We start from the raw sequence: 26,450 nt of genomic DNA, 5'->3' as shown, positions 1-26,450 counted from the left end.
AGTTTCATGAGGTCAGGGATGTGACTGTTTTGCTTACCATTAAACTGTAGTTTTCAAATAGTGTCTACAATGTTGTAAGTTCAAGAAATATTTGTCAAAAGAAAGAAAACATGGATAAATATTTAATATACTCCTCTATGTTGCTCAATAAAATTCAGACGTTTCATTAAGCTACATTACTAGACTTACCAAAGAGAAAGCCTTACATCTTCATTTGTGTTTTAGTTATATAGATCTATATATACTAACTTATATAGCTATATATAGTTATATAAATCAGATTTACTTTCTTGGGGCAGGAGAAAAAGAATAATAATTAAAAAGACAATGGTTACTGTAATGGCCATCTGATCATCTCATGAAAAAACAAATCTGTGATTTTAAACTAACTCAAAAAAGCATCAAACTACAGCTTATTAATTAAATAGATTCATTAAAATAGCATCACGAAATGCACTTTCTATGTTTAGTAGTGATATAGCTCACATGGGTTTCACAAGCTACTTATACAGTGTATCATGTTAATAGCTATTAGCAGTGCATTTGCAATATTCTCATTTTAGAAAGAGGTACAAATGGGAAAAATAATAAAAAAATGAATGGAAGCTTTAGTTTCATTTTTTTACCACTGAGTTAAAAAAATACACAATTTATAAAACTAAACCAGAGTATTGGGAAACTGGGAAGTAATATGACTCATCTCCCAATGTGTACTAAAGAGACGTTGGGGACATAATTAGGATACATGGTCCCACTTAAAGGAAGTACTAAAGATCTTTAGGTGATTCGGCATTACAAAGGAATATAATTCACTATCTCCTGTATCTATTCAATTGTCCTCAAATAACCTTTGTTCATTCCATTTGTCCTCCCTCCCTAACCAAATTCATCTCATCCCTGTAGACTCAATTCACATCTCACCATCCTTAATTCTTTAGTATTTATTTTAGTCTCCATATTTGTGTAGTTGTCCCCTTTCACGCCTCACTGACTTTTATACTATAACCTCAAGCTGGCTTGAAACAAAATGGCAATATTTTACAGTCTTGTTCACAAGCTGGACATTATCTACTATACTTCTTTTAGGCCAACAGTTATGTTTTAATTTTGTATAGTGCACATAATTGGTACTGAGTAAATATTTTTGGAAAGCTATCTAAGTTTAGAGATAGAAACTTAAGTCCAGTAAGTGAATATAACGGCTGTTTTTACAGTATTCTGAGTCACGTAAAGTAAGGGTTAGTAATTAAATCTAAGGTATCCTAAGAAAATTCATGGATAAATGGAAAGAAGAAACTTGAAAGGGATCAAGTAGATTAGCAGTTAATATGTATATGATTGCTCAGATCTAACAACTTCCAATAAAATTAATTCATAACCTTTTTGAAAGTTTAATATAGGAGAGAGAAAATAATTCTGCAGTGAGAATGCTCGGTAATGTGACTAGGAAAGCCATGCAGTGAAGGTTACCTGCACATCATATGTGACATTCAGATGGTCACAGCACCCATACTATTTTGCTTCACAGCAACTGACAGAAAGAAGCTGAAACCATCAGGCTCATGTTCTATGGATTTCTGCTTTATTTATGTGTGGGAAACTGCTCACTTCAACCTCAAGTCATTTCCATAAGTCTGGACAAATGCGCTAATCCAAAAAGCAAATCTGTTAAAACCAAAAGAACAAAAAACTAAAAGGTCCCGGATAGACCAGCAATATTGACACAAATCTTAGTGACAGCATCCACTTAAGGAAACCACAGAATCATTGCACATAAAATGTTAATGTCAGAAGAGATTTTCTGATTAGGGGGTTGGCAAAAAAATAAAAATAAAAAAACAAACAAAAAACCCTTGTCCAAATGGGTTAAGGTTTGAATTAGGAATTAGAAGTATATTTATTAAATCATCTAAATTACCAATTAAAAACTCACCATAAACTGAATTTTTAAGCAAAATTCATATACATATGAATACATATATTTATTTATAATATAAATAAAAAGGATTATACAACACGTGCTGTTCTACAACTTGCTTTTTACACTAGTATTTGCACGTAGTTTTCTATGTCAATATACTCAGTGACTGTAGACAGTATTTAATAATGTTTTATTTTAAGGATATATCATAATTTATTTAACTCTACTGAATGATATTTCAATGGATTAAGGGGTATCTCAATCATAAATAATATTGCAATGAATAATCAGACTCCATTTGAATAGTGATAGCAACATGAAACAAAATAAATGACCACATTTCATTAAATAAATAGGAGCTCATAATACTATGCACAATATAAAATACTCACTTTTTATAAATAAGGCTTTTAAATAATCCTTTTTTATGTCATCAGCCTATCTACAGTGACATGCTTCTTAAATATATTGGATAGTATGATATTTGTGCCTTTTTTTTTTAATTGTTAATGTTTATTTTTTGGGAAAGAGAGACAGAGTGTGGGTGGGGGAGGGGCAGGAAGAGGGAGGCACAGAATGTGAAGCAGGCTCCAGGCTCTAAGCTATCAGCACAGAGCCTGACGTGGGGCTAGAACTCAGACGGTGAGGTCATGACCTGAGGTGAAGTTGGAGGCTTAACTGACAGAGCCACCAGAAGGCCCCAGATATTTGTGCCTTCTTCCTGTGAGAGTTACTCTCACAATAGAGTTGCCATTAATGATGACTACGTAGATCTTTCAGTGTCCCTTGTCAAAGTAGTACAAGGCAGAGAGACAAAGGAATGGCTGAGCTCTGTGCTTGGACAGATTCAGCCTTAGGGTTGAGCGTTGAGTATTATAGTCTTATATTAAGTAATATAAAACCTCAATGTTTTAAGAAAAATAAATGGTGGCCATTTGAAGACAGAAAACTACTTTATTATATTACAAAATCCTGGCATATGATTTGTCTTTGTGTGTGCACAAGAAAATATTTAATATGTTACATCTATTTCAAAAATGACATTTTACTACTTCAGAAATTTGTGAAACCTTTTAACAAAATATCATTCCTTTTTCACTGCCTATATTACAAAGAGGAATTCAGAAATTTTATGATGGCTTTGAAATGAGTTCTCAAAATATAGTTCCACATACTTGGCTTAATTAAAATACCTTTTGAAAAGATATCAAAAGATGAAGGCGGGGGAACAGTGGGCAGGTCTAATTTGAAGAGAGCTCAGATATCTCTGGCAGATTTATGTTTCTCTTTGGTCTAGGGGAATTATTGTTTTCATGTAGTGTGAACTCATCCCAAGGACACTAACTTTAAGAGATAAAGCACAGCTTCGGCTTGGCTATATAGAACTCAACTAACCTATGTGCCACTGACATTCTCTAGTCAGTTAATGACTGCTAAAGAGGATTGTGTTTCCTCTTGCCTGTTACAAAAGAAGGTAAAATTAAATGCTTTCTTTTCAGAATCATTAGGATCTTCTTTAAAGAAAAAGGGTCAGTATATCGCATTCAGGCATTAATCAAATGACAATGACAATGTGATTTCCCTATCTGCAAAACTGGTCTCCCTAGGCCAAATTTTTCCTTAATTGAAATGTCTTTAAATAACTCAACTGAGAAAAAAAGTCGACAGGTCTAACTTTAAGAAAAGGAAATTGAATAAAGGTACAGGGCTATTTAGGCAGGGCCCAAGCCCCACTCTTCTTATCTTTGAGGTTATTTTCAAGTTGTGAATGCATACTATTAATTTTTACTCTACCAAATGGAAAAAAAAACAAAAAACAAAAAACAGCCAAGGAGATAGGCTATTCAGCAGACAAAATATACGTAACTTTGAAAAAAACAAAATTTTACATCCAAACCAAACTAAAAAGTCACTTAGTCAAAGCTGCCAACTAAAAATCTAACTATTCCTTCAAAACTTCTAGTGGCAGGGAATTTATAACCTCTCAAAGAAATATGTCACATCGCTCTCCCAGAGCTAGCCTCTGGGAAACAATGGAATAATGTGGCACTTTCTCTGATATAACAGCCATTCAAATATCTGAAGACAGCTGTCATATCCCCCTTAATTCTCTTCTTAACTGAGATAAACATCTCTACTTAATTTCATATATCATGGCCTACACCATGGTCATCATTTTTTTAACCTTCTTCTGATAAATTCAGATTTGTCAAGGTATTTTGAAATACAGCAACAAGAATTAGATCTCCAGATGACATCTGACTAGGACAAAATACAATGGCCTTATTACCTGCCTTCTTTAGGCTGCTATGTTACAACTAATAACACAACATTGTATTAGCTACTAAAAGAGTAAAGAATTAATTTCCTGTCCCTTCTTCTTTCAGCCCCACCTTATACCAATTACCAGAATACTAGGGACTACTAATCTTATCTTCTTCCTGTGTGAAAGAAAGACTGGGCAGAGAAAAAAAAAAAAAAAAAAAAAAAAGGCAGGGGGCAGGAAGACATAAAATAAAGGGAGTCATATTTCAGGAAGGGGTCAAGGGAGAATATGACTGGCTTAGCATCAATGTTAAATGTATTTTAGCAATAGGAAAAAAATTACAAAATTTTGAATTAGACTTAAAGGTATTCTTCCAATCTCTTATTCCTTTCTAGCAAAGAATCTCATTTGCAGGTATTTCATATATAGTTGATTAAGTCAACAGCCAAGAAAACCAAACACTTGTCTTTATTGAAATAGTTTCCTTAGTATCTGGCACTAGGTATCCATCCAGATGAATATAAATATTTTGTGGTTTCTCACTGTATTTTCCACATATCAGCTGACATTTATAGTCACAGAAGTACTCTTCTGGAAACTGTCTTTAGACCTTTATAGTGTTTCCTCCAGCAATTAATTTCTGGTGATAAATTCTAGGTTAGAAATTAGCACTAATTTCAGTAAATAAGCTACACTCAGCATTTTCCAAATCAACTATCTACCAGACCCAGTCTAACTGAAAACAATCACAATAATTAATTAAATGCAAAAAAAAAAAGACCTTGGAGGTAGAATAAAAATGTAATAGTAAAAAGTAGTACAATTTAATCCATAAAAGAAAAGCCTGAGGTAGTAGTTAAAAATTACGTCAAATACTGTTCCGTAAAGTGTTTTGTGTTGGTGTGTGTGTATGTATGTATGTATGTGTGTGTGTGTCTGTATATATATATTTTTTTTTCTTGTATGTTTCCATAATATATTATCAAAAGAGACCATAGAATCATATTCCTGGCATAATTTTGTTAACAACATTGAAAACTATATAATGAGAATAGTTTGAGAGGATGTCTAGAGGTCCTACATAATAATATAGGTCCGAACTGCCTTCTTGGTCTGGCTCCCAAACATCCCTAAAATCACCAAATAATCTGGGCAACAACTAATTCTAATTCTTCCAAAATGTTCTCAAGTTTCTCATCTTTGTGTTTATCATCTTGCATTTTGCTTAAAATGTTCTCATCTAATAACATTGCTGATGAACTACACTTCCATACCAGCCCATTTTAAAAGCTATTTTAGCTGTCAAATCTGATCCCTGGGACTCAAAGTAACCTTTCCTTCTCTTGATATCTATTGCACTTCGTCCTCATCTTATGATGATTATTTACTGCATTATGTAATAGCTACTGGTGTGTGTGTGTGTTTTATAATCCTTTCCCAAACATAAGTATCTCGAGAGCAAGTTCTTTATTTAGGGGTCACAGACAAAGGGGAGATTAGCCTCAGGAGGTCAGGAAGAGCTTTTAAAAGATGCTCAATTATATTTGTTAAATGAAAGATACTAGTGGTTTTTTCTACTCTGTGATTCAATCTTTATGCAAAGCCACAAAGAGCTTACTGTTGATCTATCACATCTAAGAACCTAATATTAATATGGTACCATAAATTTCATCTTGGTATTTATTATGTCCTTACAGATTCCTATTTTGTACTCTTATAAAGAAAAATCAATTCATAAGTTATTTGCTGTGAGCATAAGGAAAGCTATAGTCCTAAAAGGCTGATTCCTAATTATGCAAGCATTACTTACATTACTCATAATTTTCAAATAATAAAACATCGGGTTCTCTTTTTCCCATTCCAAGTGAGGTGATTTGTCAAATTATATCTTGAAGGAAAGAAATTTTTGAAAAATTAAAAGCTGACAGGTAAATTGCCACCAGTTTGCATATTCAAGCACAAGCAGAAAAAAATCCTGACATAAAAATAATAGAGCAGGATTTATTGGACATTTAAATAATGTTATTAATGACTAAAATGATGGAAGAATATTCAGGAACTTAGAAGTCTGATTTCTGCATATAGCTTCTGAAATGTCTATATATATATTTATTTATTTTATAACTCCTCGTATACCTCTTATAAGCTAGGCACTGTTCCAAGACCCTTCGATATACTAAGTCATATGATTTGAACAAAACCCCTTCGAAGTTCGTCCTATTATTACCCCAATTTTACAGGTAAGAAACTAAGGTATCTTGCCCAAAGTAACAGAGATAGTAAATAGAAAAGCCAGGATTGAATTCAGTTTTTAACCACCTTAGCATGATGCAATCCTTTAAAGAATGTGTTCCTACAACATTCCAAGGAAGCATGCTCAGCATGTGACAAACACTGTAAGTAAAGGTACTATTATTGTTGTTGTTGTTGTTGTTATTGTTATTATTATTACATCTCCAGTTTCTCCCATTGTTCAAAGCATCCATCCCCATATGTGTAACAGGCACAGTTTAATTTGAATGTAGAGGACTGTGGAGAGTCCATGGGACAAAACTTCAGGTTTAACACCTGTTCTGCCTGCCGTTGAGGAGAAATCTATGACCTTGGTAGAGTCATTACATTTATCACATTATCACTTTCCTATTTAACACTGAGAATGGTATTAGCTCAACTGTTTATTTCAAGGTTATAACAAGAATAATATGTATATTAGCATTTTAATGAATAGAGTATTCTAAAAATAAAAGACATTATTAAAAGGAAGAGGATGAAGAAAAAAAATGTCCTTGGCATTATGGTGATTGGTAAACTGCATAAAAAGACTATCTGCCCACCCCCTTCAATGTTCATGATGTGATGGCCTAATAGCCAGCATGCCTGGTTGGGAGGTGAGCCTTAGCACAGAAGTTTGGGGTCAGGACATCATTGTGAAGAATAATATAGCTTGACTTCCATAATTGAATAATTAATAGATGCTGACCTTAAAGGTCAGAGCATGTTCTATGATGCACCTTGATTTATCCATTTCCTGGGGCAGCCAAAGCCTTTGATTGAAAGAGAGCTTAAATGACACAACTGACGTCTATCTTGTTGAAAATGTTTGTGGCAACGACGTCAGTGAGTAACAGTAACAAGTCCTATACCCAATTGCTCTCTATGATTTGGATAAAGCACCTGGCTTCTGATTTCTCAATTAAAATCTTACCAGATAAAGACATTATGGAGATTTACAACATGCCATGAAAAGAAGTTGCCAATTCTTATTTGAAATTTGCTGTCTTTTCCAAAGGTTAGTTCTTAAGAAAATATCCTAAGACTTGTTCTATCTTTTGTTGATATAGAAACAAAATTGTGTCCTCCCTATTTTATTTCCCAAGCCTTGGCTAAAATAAAATAAAGAGAACAATAAATATTGATTGTTGTCCATTTTAAATCATAATTTGGTGAGTTTTATACTTTCAAAGGGAAAAATTTAATATATTCTGAAAAGGATTCTGCCCAAATTCTCACTCATTATATGACTCATTTAAAAATTATGTGTTGTCACTGTATTTTAAATAATATGCATTATAGAATCTGCCTCCACATGAATACTTTGATTTAGACCAACGGCCTTAAAGTACAAAGTTACCTTCAAGTGTCACCCAACACTCCTATGGCTTCAGGGACTGTGGTCAAATAAATCTTCACAAACAATGACATCTACTTGAAGCTCCTTAAGAAAAGATTTCATGCTTTCTATTTCTTCTAGTAACCACTATGCTTTACTCTAGTAATCCCTCACAACAAATATCATGATTTAGCACACAGTAGGTCTCAGTAAGATTTAGGAGTAGTTAGCTTATCTAATTTACCAGTATTAAATACTACAGGATTTCTAGTAGTTCTAAGAAATAAATTTCAACCTATCGAGACACTTCTTTGCAATGAATATTTAATGCTTCATTTCTTACTCTTCCTTCTATCTTCAGCTAATGGTAAGAGGGCAGATGAGAGCAAACACTGTACCATTCAGCCAATAGACTTTTCGTTTCCATTAGAGTAATATTAATCATTTCCCCACTTCCTTTTATCTAACCCTGTTAGGCTTTTTCTAATCCTGTTATCTTAAGTTAGCTCTGTACTCTACAAGCTCTAGAGCCATTATTTAAGACTTTTCTGCCTATACCCTCTCTTACTGGTCTGAATTTTAGAGAACAGCTCTTTCCTCATAGCTTTTGTCAACCAAATTGGATATTAAGATGTGTTTATAGTGGTTCCTTTTAAAATAATTGGTAGCCTTACATAATAATTGTTTAAGTGGAAAATGAAAGGGAATGCAGTCTTTATATGTTATTTTAAAACTATATTTGATGAGATAATCTCTTTGTTCTCCAAGTATATTTTTCTCCTCTTATATTTTATATATGTAAATATAACTTATATCTTATATTTTCTCCTCTACTTTCCTCTACAAATCAAATGATCCCAAATCTTCATTATTATGATTAAGTAGATATAAGCCCACTAAGTTTTCTTTTCATTATAAATCCATCATGATAAAGCATTTAGCCTTTCCTACACAATCTTACAATATTAAAATTTTTCTTAAATAACTCCTCCGAACCAAGTTAGTCTCCTAAACTGACTTAGTTAAGTTAGTCTCCTTAACTAAGAATTTAGTCTAAGGAGACAATGGTGAATGTTTACAAAATTTAAGACTGTTTATCAATAGAGCCAATGTTTATAATAGAGCCAATTTGCATACAACTTAAACATCAAAAAATACAGGCTGGTTGAATAAATGATGGTAAATGATGGTATGTTAACCAGATATTTTGTACAATGTCAGGGAATAATTTTTAAAGAAATGGAAAGATATTACATCCTAAGTGAAAAAAAAAAAACACAAACGTGATCACTAAAGAATATGAACTATCTATGGATAGTATAATTTTTATGCATCTATATGTATACACATAAACATGCATGTGCATAGTTGTATAACAGGAGTCAAGTTAAATTGCTATCATTCTTTACAAGGCTGTATATGGCTATAGAAACATGTAGGTAAATGATAGAAAAAAAGAATAAGAGTGTATATGACTTAAGATTATAATACTTTTGGTTTCTATTAACTTATATTTCCTAAATTTTCTTCAGTACTTCTTTAATAAAGAAAATTCTATGTAAATTATATGTAAATAATATTTTTATGTAAATTATGTAAATTATAAATTCTATGTAAATTATAAAATTTCTATTCTATGTAAATTCTATGTAAATTATAAATTCTATGTAAATTATAAATTCTTAAATATAGATGGCTTTATCCAAGAAAAAAACAGTGTACATGCTGTTTTCTTCCTTTCAACGTTTTTTTGTTTTTTGTTTTTTTGTTTTTTTTTTTATTTATTTTTGGGACAGAGAGAGACAGAGCATGAACGGGGGAGGGGCAGAGAGAGAGGGAGACACAGAATCGGAAACAGGCTCCAGGCTCCGAGCCATCAGCCCAGAGCCTGACGCGGGGCTTGAACTCACGGACCGCGAGATCGTGACCTGGCTGAAGTCGGACGCTTAACCGACTGCGCCACCCAGGCGCCCCCATGCTGTTTTCTTCCTGATAATGGCATTCAACAACTCAACCTAGAGATAATTACTTTTTTCATTTTCTTTTCTATTATAATCATAGGAAGAATAATTTTGCTCGTTCTCCAGCAACATGTCAACTTCCCTGACATGATAAAATATCAACACCCTGTTATGACTGCTTAAAATCATATTTTTAATGTTATTTTTAAACCAAAAACAGATATGTAATTAATTCAATTAAAAAGAAACAAACAATAGGTATAACTGTTAGAATCAAGAGGATTCAGGTTAAAAATTAATGAACAAGAGAAAATGAAGTAACTATATGAAAGATCTTAGAGATTATTGGGCTGGGCACATTTTAACTATTTTATGTCATCTATGAGTCTCCTATAAACCTTTTTTCCATGACAGTAGTCAAGCCGGAAGAGAAAATTTTTCAAGAGGTTAATGCCAAATTTGCCACTTAGCCTATCACTTTAAAATAGCAATTTTCAGGGGCTCCTGGGTGGCTCAGTAGGTTAAGCGTCTGACTCTTGGTTAACCCTCCCACTCCTGGCTTCAACTCAGACTATGATCTCACCACTAGTGAGTTTGAGTCCCACAACGGGCTCTTTGTGGAGCCTGCTTGGGATTCTCTCTCTTGCTCTCTGCCCTTCCCCCACTTGCACATGCATGCATGCAAGCTCTGTTTCTCAAAAACAAATAAATAATAGCAGTTTATCAGTTTCATGAACGTGTAGAATTATACATTTTGGCAATGCCACAACTGACCTCATGCCATTCCATTCGGAATCAGAATAAAAGAACAACTTGATGTCACTTTCCATTTTCACATTTCTAATTTTTCAATAGATTTCCTAACATGAACAGAACATAACCAATTTTCCCCTTTTGAAGAGAGCTTTTACTTTTTCCTCCTGTATAAAGAAAAGATTACCTTCATAGCTAGTAACATAAAAATAAGTGTCTACTAAGATGTCAACATGTTCATCATATTTTTGCATTGCCAATGAAAACGAAATTTTTTTTTTAATATTTAAAAAGGAAAAGAAAATCAACTAACTAACATTCTGTGGTAGACTACAAAACCAGCCACAAAATTCTTTCTTGCAACCTCACTTTTTCAATACAAAGTGGCAGGTCTACCCATCAAAACTGTTATTAGCTAAAGTGACACAAACTGAGATTTGAAAAGTGCTTACAATCTGGGCTTGATTTTTCTTCTGCTCTTCAGACCTTCCCTCCACCACATAAAGAAGCCTGATCTAGCAGAGACAAGTTATTCCAGCTGAGCCAATTTTCACTACCCAGCACCAGTCAAGCAGAAACCTACTTGGCTCTCAGAATTGAGAGACAAATGATAGTTTAAACCCACTAAATTTGTATGATTTGTTAAGCAGAAAAAGCATAATGATACACATCCACTATCACTTCATTCATAAAAGTATTTATATCTAAGCAATAGAAAAGGTATACTCTCAGAAAGAAAAAAAAAAGAATAGTTAGAATGGTATACATCAATATTTCTTTTAATGTATTGCATTTTTTTCTTACAAATAAAGCTTTATCACAAATTGGCTCTTATCTTTCTTCTAGGTGACAGAGGATTTCTGTACTTGATATTTTCTAAGGTTCTTTGATGTTCTGTATTTCTTTTCTGAATTAATATATGATTGTCAGGGCTTGAAATTGCAAGTTAACAAATTCTAATCATTGTAATTAACAATAAAGTAGAAACATTTTAAGATCAAGAACCTAATTGTTTATAAGCTATGTTATAGAAATATTTACATATATAAAACAAAGTTAATTTTCTGTAATATATACAGAATATGGCAAAGATTTACCATTAAATCTACCAGCTTAACTGTACAATTCTATTTGTTTATATGACACATATTTAATCTTTCTTATTACCAGAAAAGTATATAGATATAACTCTGAAAATGAATCCCCTGAGTCTAGTTGACTGGGAAATTTCTTAGCAATCATCCATGGCTAGCAGCTTTTGAGAAACTATTTTAGTCTATGCAGAATAGCTCTCATTATGATAATTTCTAGAAATATGGATTCAATCATGAGCTATCCTTCCTTATTCCAAGCAGTAATCTTAAGGGGAAAAAAAACCTGACAACCACTCATAATTTTACCTAATATATAAATAATTTAACTGAAATTCATCAAATCTCTCATCTTGCAACCAAAGTTTAGAAATCTAAAAATAGCCTTGCTGTACCCAAGAGATCTACTTAAAGCTTGTTAACATTCTGATATTTCATGATCACTAAAAAGAAGTCTTTTAGACAGTGTCTGTCTCTATTACACTACTTGATATTCTGACAGTGATCACCTTCTGTTTTAAAATTTTTTTCAATATTTATTTATTTTTGAGAGAGAGAGAGACAGAGAGACAGAGAGAGCAGGGGAGGGCCAGAGAGAGAGGGAGACACAGAATCCAAAGCAGGCTCCAGGCTCTGAGCTGTCAGCAGAGAGCCTGATGCAGAGCTCAAACCCATGGACCATGAGATATTGACCTGAGCTGAAGTTGGACACTTATCCTCTTGAGTCACTCAAGCGCCCCAACAGTGATCACCTTCTTAAAGGTAAACATGAATTTACGTATTCATGAGGGCAAGATGTACAGTGAAAATTGTTGGGCTTTGTTAAAAAAAAATTATGAGACTTTATTTATCCTGGGTAAATGTAACTGGTTTCTTATAATGAAATGGAAGCAGGACAGATTAGCAGTGTTGAGATCTGAGGGCCACAAATTTAAAAGAACCTGAATTCACGTTAGAAAAGGAATACCAATTCCCAAAGGAAATGAGTTTGGATGGAATATGATAGAAGAGGACGGGAGAAGACAGAACAGGATGAATAAAGCACCTTCATGTTTATTAATTTTTCTAAATGAGAAAACCTGGTCAGAAGCCAATGTAACTACAGAGAAGATAAAGAGGAAGGGCTATAAGTGAAATGAGATGCTGCCTTTGTTATCCCATACTGAACTACTCTCATAACACAGGTACTTGGAATTTTTTTCTAAAAGTGATGGATTTTAAATTGCTACCAAATTCCAATGTTTATGTCTTTTGTTTTCAGACTGATAGCTAAATGTATGCCAAATAATACTGAAATATCTATATGAGTCATCTAACACAGTTTATTCTTAGTAAAACACGAGCTTAGTTTTATGTCATATTTCTGAATCATAATGATACTGCAATCCCATCTTAAAGTAAAAACCTCCCTTAGTCCAAACTCCCCTTTCACGTTACTGTCCTCTCTCTCCATCCATACACAGTGAATTTGTCTCAGTTCGACTCTCTGTTCAAACACAAACTTCTAAGTCTTTCCTAATCATCTTTCCTAAAAATATACCTCTTCTTATTCTACTTCACAATTGTCTTTATTTTTCTTTATAGAACTTCCCATGGTGATGGTTTACTGCCTAATTCCCCATTTGACTGGAAGATCTATAAGGGCAAAGCCTATTTTTAGTGGTTATATCCTTAGTGCCAAGAACAGGGTCTGGCATATAGTATATATTCAATAAATATTTGATGGATGAATAAACAAATAAATGAATAAACTGATAAATGTTACAGCCATTCTTTAAAGACCTTATTTCTGAGAACAGTTTTAAGTTCACAGAAAAATAGAGAAAGGTATAGTGTTTTCCCATATAATCCCTGATCCCACACATGCATAAGCTCTGCAATATCAACATTCCTTACCAGAGTGGTACATTCTTACAATTGATAAACCCACATTTACATTTAAATCATAATTATCCAAAGTCCATAATTTGCAGAAGAGTTCACTCTGGGTAATATACATTATATGCATTTCGGCAAATGTATAATAGCATGTATCCATCATTATAATATTATGCAGAGTGTTTTCACTGCCCTAAAATCCTCTGTGCTCTGGCTATTGTGTTTTTAATTTCAAATTCCACTTGTTCATTACTGGTTTACAGAAAAATGATTGGCTTTTATATATTAACCTTGCATTCTATAATTTTGCTATAATTGCTTATTACTTCCAGAATTTTTTTGTTTATTCTTTAGGATTTCTTTTTGCATAGATGATCATATCATCCATGAAAAGACAGTTTTATTACTTTCTTCCCAGTATGTATGCCTTTTATTTCATTTCCTTGTCTTATTGTATTGACTAGGACTTCCAGTATAATGTTGAAAAGAATAGTGAGAGGGAGCATCCTTGTCTTGTTTCTAATCTAAGAGGAAAATCTTCAAGGTTCTTACCATTAAATATTTTATCTGTAGGCCTTTAATAGATATATCTTTTTTATTATTATTATTTTATCAAGTTGAGAAAGCTTCCTTGTTTTCTCAGCCACTTTTTAAAAATCTTATCTCTAATTCTTCCATGTACCACAATCCAGCTCTTTCTCAACTCTAGCAAAACTGATCCTGGCACTATGATCTCTCAGTGACAGATAATCAACATAAACATTTATCTTGGTCAACTTCTCCTTTGTATTTGACACTGCTGATAATACATTCCTTGACACACGATTTGCCTCTCATTTTGGGGGTGCAACATTTTTCTGGTTTCTCTTTTGTCTTTTTGACTACTCCTTCTCAGAGTCCTTTATAGATTTAACTTTTGCTACCTACTGCTCAAATATTGATGAACTTTCATCAGTTTCCAACCTTTGGTCTTTTAAAGAAAAATTATTCTCCATGTGGCTGATTCATATAGTCCCTGACTGTCAATAACTATCTGTATAATTATAACTTATAAAGCTATGCCTGATTTCTTAGCTAGTAGCTAGCAAATTCCTCCAATTCTAAAAGTACAAATCCTCTGTATGTCTTAGTATAAAGTCCAAATTCCTCAAAACATGCAGAATCTGCCACGTCTCCAAATTTATTGGGCTATAATGTGTCTTCCTTTTAAGCTCTAGCCACACTGAATTTCTTGCAGCTCATGGAATCATAACTTTTCTTATCTCTGATCTTTCCTAAAAATTATTTCCAATGTTTGAATACTTTTGGCTTTCTGCTTGCTAGATTGGAATTAATCTTTATAATCATGTCAAGATTTTATTTTTTCGAGCAGGCATGCATTCCCTGACATCTAGCTTATCATAAGGCACCTGCTTTAAATTCTTATGACTCCACATACTTCTGTTATCACAATACCCATCATATTCATCTATTTATTTATTTAAGTGCTTTCATGGCTAGATGGCAATTTCTGTAAATTTGTTTACCACTGCATTCCATCAGATATGTAACTATTACTTACCAAGTACTCAATAGATATTTAAGAATATATGAAAACTAGGATTTTTTAAGTCAATCGCTTATTTTGTTTTCTTTAGTTGCAGTAATATACTACATATTTGAGTTGTAAATGTTTATACTTGTTATTATTTTACTGGGTTAATTTGATGGTGTATACAAGAGAATTATGCCATAGAACTTGGACAATGTAATAATTTCCCAAAATTTCACATATGAAATCTAAAATATTCACTGGTAATAGAAATTTCTGCATAAAAAAAACTTGTCAACATTTGCCTCCAAATTACACAGTGCCATCCAGGAATGTGAGCAGGTCATTGAGAAGTAATTTGGGGCTTAACCACATGGTGGTCTATCTACAAGTTCCCTGGAGGAAAAAGACACCATCTAGCTCACATCTGTGCAAACATTGGTTAACCTGGCTGATGTCTTCACATCTGAGGATGTGAAGGAGTTTTGTGTTTTTGTTTTTGTTTGATTTTTTTGTTTTGTTTTGTTTTTTCTTTCCTTTGATCAGGGAGATGTTTTCCTATTGCCTTTTGCAGCTCTCAGACGTGAGTTGTAATAACTCTAAGAGGCTGAGAAGATTGAATTGTGGAGGTATGTCTGTATAGGGAGATGTGTGTGGGAAAGAGAAACAAGGAGAGAGATAGGGAAAGAGAGACAGATAGAGGTAAAAGATGGATACTGGAGTGTATAGACAGACTAAGAATTAAATCTAATAAAAGCAATGTTGTCTAGTGAGTGAAGTTCACAAACCTGAGTGAGTCAATTTCTTGAAGCCTCCACACATAATATAGGAATGTAAGCGATATGAGGATTGATTGCAAATGCCATATTTTGTGCTTATCTGACTCTAAATGGTTTGGGAAAGAAGAATAAAAGTACAAAATCAGATAAGAATCTTTTTGAAATAAGTAGCATCAAGAACTTAAAATAAAGTTGCTACAAAATAATGAGGTTTGAGGTAATATCAAGTAGTGATTTTTATCTCTAAGAATAGTGAATATTTGAAATTCTCCTTTCCAGGTGTACTACAATGAAGACAGTATCTGTTTGACTGTAGAATATACAGAGTAAAACTAATTTTTACAATTGGGATCAAAACAAAACCAATACAGAAAAGATTTTCTTTCCTTTGGAAATTAATAATAAAGAGATTTAAAACTTCATATAATCACAAAATGTATATGGCTTAAAGTTTAGAAGAAAGTTTGGACACATCTCCATCTTTGGGGGACTAATATGTAAGCTGATGACACCTCAAATCTCTGTCTTTTAATATATTACAGCAAAATATCTACAACTTTCTTGTGTGTAGGGAGGGAGTGGGTTGTATAAAATTCTAGTATACTCTATGCTTTCTGCACTGATGCTGTCTAAAGCTATAGAAACAACAACAGAAATGTCCCACCAAAGTAATCAATTTTTTCAAACTAAAAATGCAGGATGGTCTTTAATGATCTAACGTTTCATACATTTTGTCCCAGTAAGTAGTTTTAAAAATATTAAAAAAAAAAACCCTCAAGTAGGATAGATACTAAAAGCATTACTAATACATGTTTTTACTTAATACATATTCAGTTTCCCCTTATTATATGCAAGAAAACATGGAGCTGAGAAAGAGGTGATAGAAAGGCATGTAAGGAAATACATGTCTGTTGTAAAGAGGCATCTTACCTGACAACTGTTTGATTTCCCCTTATTTTCTCACATTCTAAAAAATTATTTCAGAGTATAACAAAGTTGTATCTAAGAAACCATGGACACTTTTAAACTTTTAGGGCACTTGTTTTCTATTATTTTAATGTTAGACATTAAATTAGAATTGGTATAACTAATATGCTTTGCTAAATGACAAATCAAATATAAAATAAAAAAATATATATTTCTTACAATAGTTCCTAAATGCATACCATGGAAGAATGAGGTTGCTTAAAACATAATAAAATCTAGAGCTTAGATAATATATCATAACTACCATATTTCTGAATATCACAAATATTTTAATAATAGAAAGTAATGAATCTGAGCAAAATTTAATTCTATAATCATTTTATTCTCCACAGGCTCACTGAACTACATGGAATATGACAGTGTATCTAGTTTTTAAAGTGTTATTGCCCATATTCTCATTCTTCTGATAAAATGATAAAAACCGAATTAATTTTAAAATATGGACCAAAGAATTAAAGAATTTACTTAAGAAATCTATGAAGATACCAATTTTTAAATTATTTTAAGACATTTGCCTCCTTAATTCCAGATTTGGTTCTTAGAAATAGCAACAAGGGGCGCCTGGTGGCTCAGTTGGCTGAGCGTCCGACATTGGCTCAGGTCAGGATCTCACAGTTTGTGAGTTTGAGCCCCCCCTCAGGCTCTGTGCTGATAGCTCGGAGCCTGGAGCCTGCTTCGGATTCTGTGTCTCCCTCTCTCTGCCCCTTTCTTGCTCATGCTCTGTCTCTCTCTGTCTCTCAGAAAATAAATAAACCTTAAAAAAAATTTTTTTGAAAAGAAATAGCAACAAAAACATCACACACTACAAATGTAAGGCACTGTCAATTTCAGGTTAGTGAGCTTAAAATACAACACTAAAGTTTTATTTTATTCATTTATTCCTGTTGGGAATATTTATGACTATAATTTTCTTCAGAGATATAGACTTTCCTGAGGATATGGCTCTCATATTAAACCCTGAAATTCACCATACATATTTGGAGATGGGGTCAAAGTGGTTACTATAGTTTTATTTCTGTGGCACTGTATCAAACCCCTGAAATAGCAGTGAGTTAATAAAAGCCTTAGAAGAGAACTAAATTTGAAATGAATTAAATGAACAAAGTACCTTTTTAAAATAACATACTTAACTTTTTCATATACCACACAGTGATATTAATACATATAAAAGACAAGAAAAACACATTTAACAAATAAAGCATACTAAAATCCAGTAACTAGTAGTCAAAATGGCAAGCTGACAGTTTCATTTAAGGAATCTTTCATTCAATCAATAGTTATTGTGCTTTTACTATGCATAAAGGTACTAGGTTAGGTGTATCAGACACAATGATAAGTAACTCAAACTGGTCCCTTACTACAGTCACTATTACTTCTCTTCTTCAAAATTATTTTTCAAAGGCCAGCAAAACCTCTGAATTTTCCAAGGTTTATGCAGGTTGACAGAAATTTAACCCAAAACACATTTAGTTTTCCTATGTTAAACAGATACGGTCTACTTTTTATTTTTCTTGGTACTGATGTGAAAAAATACAGAAAATTTTCAACCTTAATCATGATATTGCCTTTAATCAGAGAGAAAATCTCTACACAAATTTACACAGGGCTAAATTATTTAAAGTACAGCCATTTCCTTAATGGGAACAATTTGGCAATTATGGAAGTGATCCTGAATCCGTAAGTATATATGCCAATGAAGTACTTCACAGATGAAAACAAATTTGAAATATGATCAATGACTAATGAATACTTGCAAAGCAAAGTTTTAGAGAAGACTCTAAGGAACAATGCAGCTGAAATATAATCTTTCATTTATTCAGTCTTGGAAAAGTAATGATTAGAAGAGCTACAAAATACAGATATTATCAGTCACTAAAACAAGTTCTATTTTATTTAGAGAGACTAATTTAAATAAATTGACTTAGGAATTATTTTTCAGTGAGAATAAACTTTTAAATGTATTCAATATTAGAGAGATAAGAAATGTATTATATTCAATTAGTACTTGTAGTGACTTTGAAATATAGTGTTAAGCATGAAAACGTATTTTTAAATGATTTGCGAACACCATTAATAAAAATATAATTTAATTATAAAACATAAATTATAAAATTGAGAGTACTATAGAGGAATAAACAGATTAGCAGCATATAGCAATCTTGTATATAATACCCATACTACACCACACCAAATTTGGCAGTCACTCATGCAAACAAAGGGGGTAACTACTGAAATGCTTAAATCTTGCACTTACCAACCTCCACAACACTAGAACAGTTGGGATCTGTGAAGCCATCTGGACACTCACAGGAAAAGGAATTGTCAGACAATCCTGGCAAACAAACACCGCCATTTTCACATGGATTGGGATCACAAATATCACCTGAGAAATAAAGAAACAGAGAATGACTTTTCACTTGCAGTCTTAGGCACTGAGATGTACTATTTCATACTCCATTTTCCTTTAGTAGAGTCACCACACTGTTTAGATTTACAGATAAGGTATGCAAGACCCATTTGAAACCTTGTACTTTTCAAAGACATGATATGTAACATAAAATGAAATTTTCTATTCAAACACTGCATACCAAATAGCATACTAAAAGCTATTAACTCATCTTGGGGTTCCTCCATTACATGTCAATAAAATATTGTCTGATTTGTTAAAGATTAATTGAAATATGTCTACTAGAAAGATTTATTAATTACTCCAATAAAAAAAAAAACTTTTTAAATTCATACACTTAACTCTGTAACTTTGCAATTTCTCTCTCTAAAGGGGTGAGGTTTATTTCTGGGCTTGTCCAGGTGACTTGCTTTGGCCAATAGAATGTTAGGAGACTTGAAGCCAGCCAAGGTTTGAAAAAGCTCTTGAATATTTCTACTTCTTCAAACCCTGTCAGGACCATGAGAATAAATTCAGGCTAGTTGGCCTGAGGTGAGAGAAACGTGTAACAGTAAGAAAGACAGTGGCACAGAGAAGTAAGTTGTGCCATAACTAGAACCTATAATATATGGCATTGGCTTTGGTACTGGGTGGAAAGGCATCAAGAAAAATGACTAGAGGAGCCTAGAGAAAATGTGAGGCTATCCATATTATGTAGAGAAAATCAGCTGGTAACGTTGTTACCTGAGAAAAACTTTAGTGACAGAAATATACTTAATGACTTTTTACCTATGAATAATGAGATTTTCAGGCAGAATATTAAAGTGTCAGTTGGTTTTTAATAGCTGCATTGATACAGTACTACAAGAAGAGACATGCTAAATAAAGAAATGATAAGTGTGAAAGTAAAGAAAAGGAATATAGAGAGGAGGATTTGTGATAATTAACTGACCAACCAACCAACCAATAACAACCAAAACTATCTCAATGCCAGCCTCCCAAACCAGTGTAAGATCAAACCTGGAGCTTTGTCAGAAAGACATGGCCTCAACATAAATATCAAATTAAGGAAATGGCTAAAAGGCCCTTGTGAAAATATTTCAAATAATTCAGGTACAGCCTGAAGACTCTCTCAGCTAAATAAAAGGGCTTCCAGAAGTCTTAAGGGTATTATCTCTGAACAGCCTGACACGCCCAGTGTACCACTGATTAAGTCTAGAGTGAAAAGCAGGCTTCAAAGTCATGAGTGTGATTTTATTATACAGACAGGATGTAAATCAGATTCAGAGAAACCCATAGAGTTTTAAAGGGAGCTTGAAAGGGGGAAGTACCATTGCCTGATCAAGAGAAGAAGGTTTTTCAAAGTTTACAAAAGCATCTGTGTCCCAACTTCCCACCACTTTCTGTTTCTTGGGAACTTTATTCCCTTATAGGAGACTTCCCAAGAATTATTTCCTATATTTTCTAGATTAACCACTCTAAGACTTTAGAAAAATAAAAATGGAGGGTAAGATTTTGGTCACATTTATAAAGCAAGTCATTAGCTATATTAAGATGATAGATAAAAATACTAGCACTGGGATGGCCATAAGAAACCAGAGAGTCATGAAATAAGTGAATAAATAAAAGAATAAATATGTGTTGGAAATACCAAAGAATTTAGCATGGCTAGACAATGGATTACTTGGTTAGGAATGGCTGAGAAAGTATAAATACGTCAGATTAGTAAAGATTAAAAAGTTAACATCGTAACTTATAAGGTGAAGAGCCAATGAATGCTTTTAGCATGTATTTTAAAGTTTTGACATGGTCATATCTATATTTTAAGATGACTACACTGGCAGCATTTTACAGAGTGTATTTGATTGGGGGACTGATTACTGAGATATTTCAATAAACTTCCTATGTCTTTATATAACTAGCTAGCCATTCCGCCATTCCTCCATTCATCCTTCCATTAGTCCCTTTATCCCTCACCCCCACCCCCCATTGCTTGACTACCTATTCTATGCAGGCACCAAGGTCAGTGCTGAACATACAGAAGCATACAGAAGTAAATAAAGATAGTCTCTACCATTAAGAAGTATAGAGCCTAGTATGGGAGATAAAAAAGCAAGAACAACTACCATACATAGTAAGAGCTGTAATTAGTCTACACAATCCAAAGTGTAGGATCAACAGAAACTTCTAAAAAGATTCAGTGCTGCGAGGTGATACAACACAGGAGGAAGTACCTGCTCAACATTCTAGGCAAAAAGAATAGCATATACAAAGGAAAAAGATCATGGCTTATTCCAGGAATTTCAAGCAGGCCACTATAATTAGAGCATAGATGTATATGAGAGATAGAATGGAGCTCAGAAAGTAGCATGGTCGTGTAAATGAAGGCCTTATGTGCTGTGACAAAAAATTTGAAGATTCTCTTTAAGCACTGGAAAATCAGAAAAGGACTTTGTACATGGGAAAATATACGATCACATTTGTGTTTTGGAATGATGACTCAAACAGCATTCTATTGGATCAAATGGAAGAGTCACGGTTTAGGGCAAAAGAACTAAGCGTTAAACTCTTGAAGTAGTCCTAGCAAAAACTGACTTTCTCAACCCTCTTCAGAGATAGCTATGAACAGGGAAAGCAATGGAAGCATGATTTAATTCCAATTCAGTTAATAAATACTAGGTAATAAAACAGGAAATTAAAGTCCCCCCAAATCACTACTATTCCTCCCCCCAGATAATTAATCTGGAAACAAAGGCATTATTGTTGAGATTTTCTATAAAAAGGCAATCACCAGTTTAAAAGCGAGATCATCACTCTCTGCCCTAGACATGAGCAAAGCAACACAGCTTTGTACAGTCAGACTAACAACACTGCCATCTGCTAACCCTGTACATTCCATGAAGATGAGTAGTAACACCCAGACATTTTTTTGGATGAGACGTCAGTCATAATGCTGTGTATTGTCAGTACTACAAAAAGGGGAATTCTATATTCCCTAGACCAGGATCTGTTGTTGCAGCAATGTCAACAGATCAAGGCACATTGTAGATGTATATAGATTCATTTGTACTCACAGAAGCAATGTCTACAGTAGAAAGGCAAGGCATGAGTGACAACCCAAAGGTTCTCAAGCATACAGACTACACTGATACACTTTTCTAAAATCAAGTACCTTTCATTATCGCTCTCACTCCTACAACCAAGTTCCTGCAAAATTTATTAATTGATGTGAGCTTAACAGCCCAGATAAACTGAGCGACACACGAGGCTGGAATGTCCAGTCCCTTTGATTATCCCATCATGATGGGAAGTCTTGGTGTCCTAAGAAAATTTTCTTGGCACTTTTGATACCTTTTCTAGGTGATAATAACTTAAACTAACCGGTTTTCTACCATTTGACCAGGTGCGTCTGCCAGCCATATGACGCTTCTGTAATCAAAATCAGACAGGATGATCTGTTCATCTCTCACTAGATCTTGTAGACACCAGCTGTTGTTTAGCTGACCTGTTTATTCTCTCTTGTCCTTGTACATTTTGTTCTTTTTCGCTTATGTCTACTTAATTCTAATAAATTACACTTGTGAAAGTTCATCTTATTTTTTTCCCCCTTATTGATATTTACTCAGTGTGTTTTTGAAAGGTAGAAAAGAGGTAATAAATTTGACCAAAATGTATCTTGAGGTAGAATCACAATGTATCTTGAGGTAGAATCAAGATAACAATGTGATCAAACTGATGTAAGGGTTGAGAGAGAGCAAGGAATCTGGGTTGATTTCTAGAGCTTTTATCTGTATGACTGAGTGGTCACCTTCATAAGGAAATATAATGGATTTAGTTTTAAAGAAATTATTGTGTTTGAGAAGTTTGCATATTCCCTTTCTCTTTCTCTCTCTCCCCCTCCCTCCCTCAAAATAAATAAATAAATTTTTAAAAGAAAAAGGGAAATTAGTGCTAGTCCCTTTCCACTTCAGTATAAATATTCAGCTTATTCGCTTAGGGTCTCATATTTCAAGGTCTGTCTGAGATTAATAAAGGTCCCCACAGGTACCTGTGTTAGATGGACAATGTCAACAGAAAACAAAATTTTGGACTTGGATAAAGTAGACGATAGACAGCAGAACCCCATCACACATGATTAGGATTATTACAGACTGTGTTTTAAATCTGCCTCCCCACATCTAATTATTAAATACACCCCTGTGTCAGGTGGGTTCTCCATGAAGTAAATGCTAAGAAAAAGTTAAGAGTGCAACAAGATTAAGAAGTAATGCCTGTGAAAGAAAAATGAGGAGAAAGCAGAAATGGGCAGGAAAAGCCTTCATCCTGTGATGCAGATCTGACACCTGTGAAAAGAAATGGGGAAGGGGGGTGTGCAGGGACTGAAGAAGAATCAAGCAAGGGAGCCTCAGTCTGTAATGCAAACTTGATGAAGTCTTAGCCAGCCCACTAGGAAGCAAAGATTACCCTTTAGAGGAATCCTCCAAGGGCATAAATGACCAGGCACTGGTGCCCTTGCCATGTCCAATCACCAGCTGGAGGTGGCCTAGGCACAGGGTGGCTCTAAAGCTCCAGTGAGATCCTGGAAGTGCTGCAGAAGATTTGTTGGAGGTTAACTACATTCCTGGCAGCTGGACAACTTCTTTTCTTGAAGCGATGCTGCAGCAGCACGCTTCCCTGGGTGCCACACTCCCCTTTCTCTCTCAGGACAGTCCTAGTTAGGATCGGGTACATAGACACCTCAGTCAAATATCTGATCATATCTGAGCCTGTTGTTTTCTCTACTGACCCATTATCTCAATGGTTTGTACACATGAAGCATGATCATTTAAGTAGAAACAAATCCTCAAGCTGAAATTTCAAGTCCAATTAAAATGCACTGTAGGGACTTCTGATTCCTTGTCATTTCAATTAACCTGAGAAAGCATCAGCTCAGGTAAGATTCTTGATTAAAATGCAAGAGATCCCTGGCCTTCAAATCAGCACTTTTTGTCTGTTTATTTCTCAATGGATGAATTGGTAGAGTTTTTTTTAAAACTAAGATGGCAACCAGTACAAGAAGGCAGGCTCACTATAGGAAAATAGGACAATACACAATTTCATGGTTCTTTATTCCACTGTCAGCAGGCTCCTAAAATATACCTCTGCATATTGTAATCTGTGTGCAGCGTTATACCTTGATGCTTCTTGGCTGTCTGGCCTCACCTGCTTTAGATTAGGACAGATGTGTTTAATTTGAGTCTAACTATGTTTTATGATTCCATCTGCAGTTTATGGCAGACTCAGGCAAATTAAGCTGATGCCGATTTGCCTTTTGGCAATAGAATGAAGCAATTATTTTTCCCAGGGGCAAGAAATCATTGCAGGCTAAATTTAACTTCTTGTTTGCCTGGTCTTTCTCTCACTCTCCAGGGTTCTGCTTGGACTGGGATCATCCTGTCTGAGTCCACTGCCTATATCATTCTTCTCACTGGCCCACCACCTGTTGACAGTCACCTGTCCAAGGTGATTCGCAGATTGTCTTATTACAGCTCATTATTAATTTGCAATCCATGATCGTTTAACCTACATAGCAAAGTGTACAGGCAACTATATCATGTAGCACTGAAGATGATGCAAAAAACCCCCCAAAAAACCTAAAAGCCTATTATCTATCTATACCTTTATGATGGTGATTGTGTTTGTTTGTTTGTTTTTTCTTCTGTGAGCTCAGTATATAACTATGCAACTTCTAATGCCAAGTAAAGGAGAAAATTCTATGTTGGCCATACTCAGGGAATCAGGTGGACCAAAGAGCTAATTTTTCTCATCCATGTTTAATCTCTCAGATGATTTATGCATTTGGTTTTCTTTATATATTAGTGCCCCTCTCCAGTTCACAGATCAGAGAATCACCAATCCATTCATCATGTATTGATATTCCAGGAAACACCGTACAGGCTGGGAATATAGCCTAGATGAAGACACATAAGGTGCCAGTACTCTCAAAGTTTATATTATAGTGAAGGGAATGCATAATGAAAAACTAAGAAATAAGAAAGCAAGGTATTGGTCACTGTAATAAAAACCATAGGAGGAGACACAGGAGAAGAATAGGCTGGTGGAAAGGGCTGTAAAAAGAACTGGTTACTTAAGATAAACAATCAAGAAAGGCTTCTCGAAGGAGGTGTCACTCGAGCTGAAAACTGAAACATGAACACGTGCCAGTCATGTTAAAACCTAAGGAAGAGTCTTTTAGGCAGGGGAGTAGCATATGTCTGACCCTACTGAAAGGTAAGAGTAATGAACTCAAGAAAGTGAAAGGAGGCTAATGCATTTGGGACACGGTAACAAAATGTCTCTAAAAGTTTTTTGTCAGCAATACAATTTTAGTAGGAACCAATTTATAACTTAAAGCCCTACATTTGACTGTCTGTCTTCATGATAACCAAGGGCATTTCTGCTAAGCTTATTCTTAATATTTATCAAACATCTACTGAAAATATATTATTGTATTTACATGCTAACCTTCTTATGCATTTGCATAGTGATCTTTTTTACATATGAATATATCTACATAGTACTACTAATGTATTCATCTATATACATGGCAATGTAAATATAGCAATCATTTATTTGGAGGAATGCATGCCTCCCCATTTTCTCTGTTCCTTTAGCAGTGCTAGATGCCACCCTGCCCTCTCTCCATTTCTGCAAAAAAATGTGTACGCTGATGTAAAAATAAAAACAAAATAAAATGGTAACATATCACTCAAACAAGTTACTTCACCAATACAAAATATTATTTAATTTCTTCACTATCTTCCCACACTAAATGTGAACAATATTACCATACATATTTATGTGTGAGAAAGTAAAACACAGTAACCAGTTAAACCCATGTTTCACAACTATGACAATTCTGGTCTGTGTATTACAACCTCATCTTCAGTTTATTGCTCTCCCACTGAACTTGGTAGCTATACTCCTATCATTTCATTTACAAACTGAAAGAAAATAAAAGCTTTGTCTTCAACTACACAAATTAGAATTATAACCAGTCTGTAAACAGAGTACTTGGCAAAATGAGCCAAGCATAGTACACAAGTAAGCAATAACTCTAGTTAAAATGAGATAAAGTTCACAGGAATTTCCATACTCAACCTGGCAAAATTCCTCACAGAAAATTTTAGTATCCTTATGACTTACTGCCAGCAAAATTGTACACAACAAAATAAATGTCACTTTTGAATCAACCATAGGCCTCTCAATTTACTTTCGGGCCTCCTGAGTCTCCTGAGAAACCATTTG

The 26,450-nt window shown here is 34.0% G+C and overlaps 1 protein-coding gene across 2 annotated transcripts in view; it reads right to left on the bottom strand.

Moving 5' to 3' along the window:
• The window catches only part of EDIL3 (EGF like and discoidin domains 3), a 423,610-nt gene that overhangs the window by 269,600 nt on the left and 127,560 nt on the right, over positions 1-26,450 (bottom strand). For both annotated transcript variants that reach the window (XM_060635428.3, XM_060635426.3), the window contains exon 2: positions 19,032-19,160. In XM_060635428.3, coding sequence (XP_060491411.1) covers positions 19,032-19,160 — 129 coding nt within the window. The remainder of the gene's footprint in view (positions 1-19,031; positions 19,161-26,450) is intronic.

The sequence above is a fragment of the Panthera onca genome, chromosome A1 (assembly GCF_046562875.1).
Source record: "Panthera onca isolate mPanOnc1 chromosome A1, mPanOnc1 haplotype 2, whole genome shotgun sequence".
Lineage (NCBI taxonomy): Eukaryota > Metazoa > Chordata > Mammalia > Carnivora > Felidae > Panthera > Panthera onca.
This window is presented reverse-complemented; position numbering and strand designations above follow the sequence as displayed.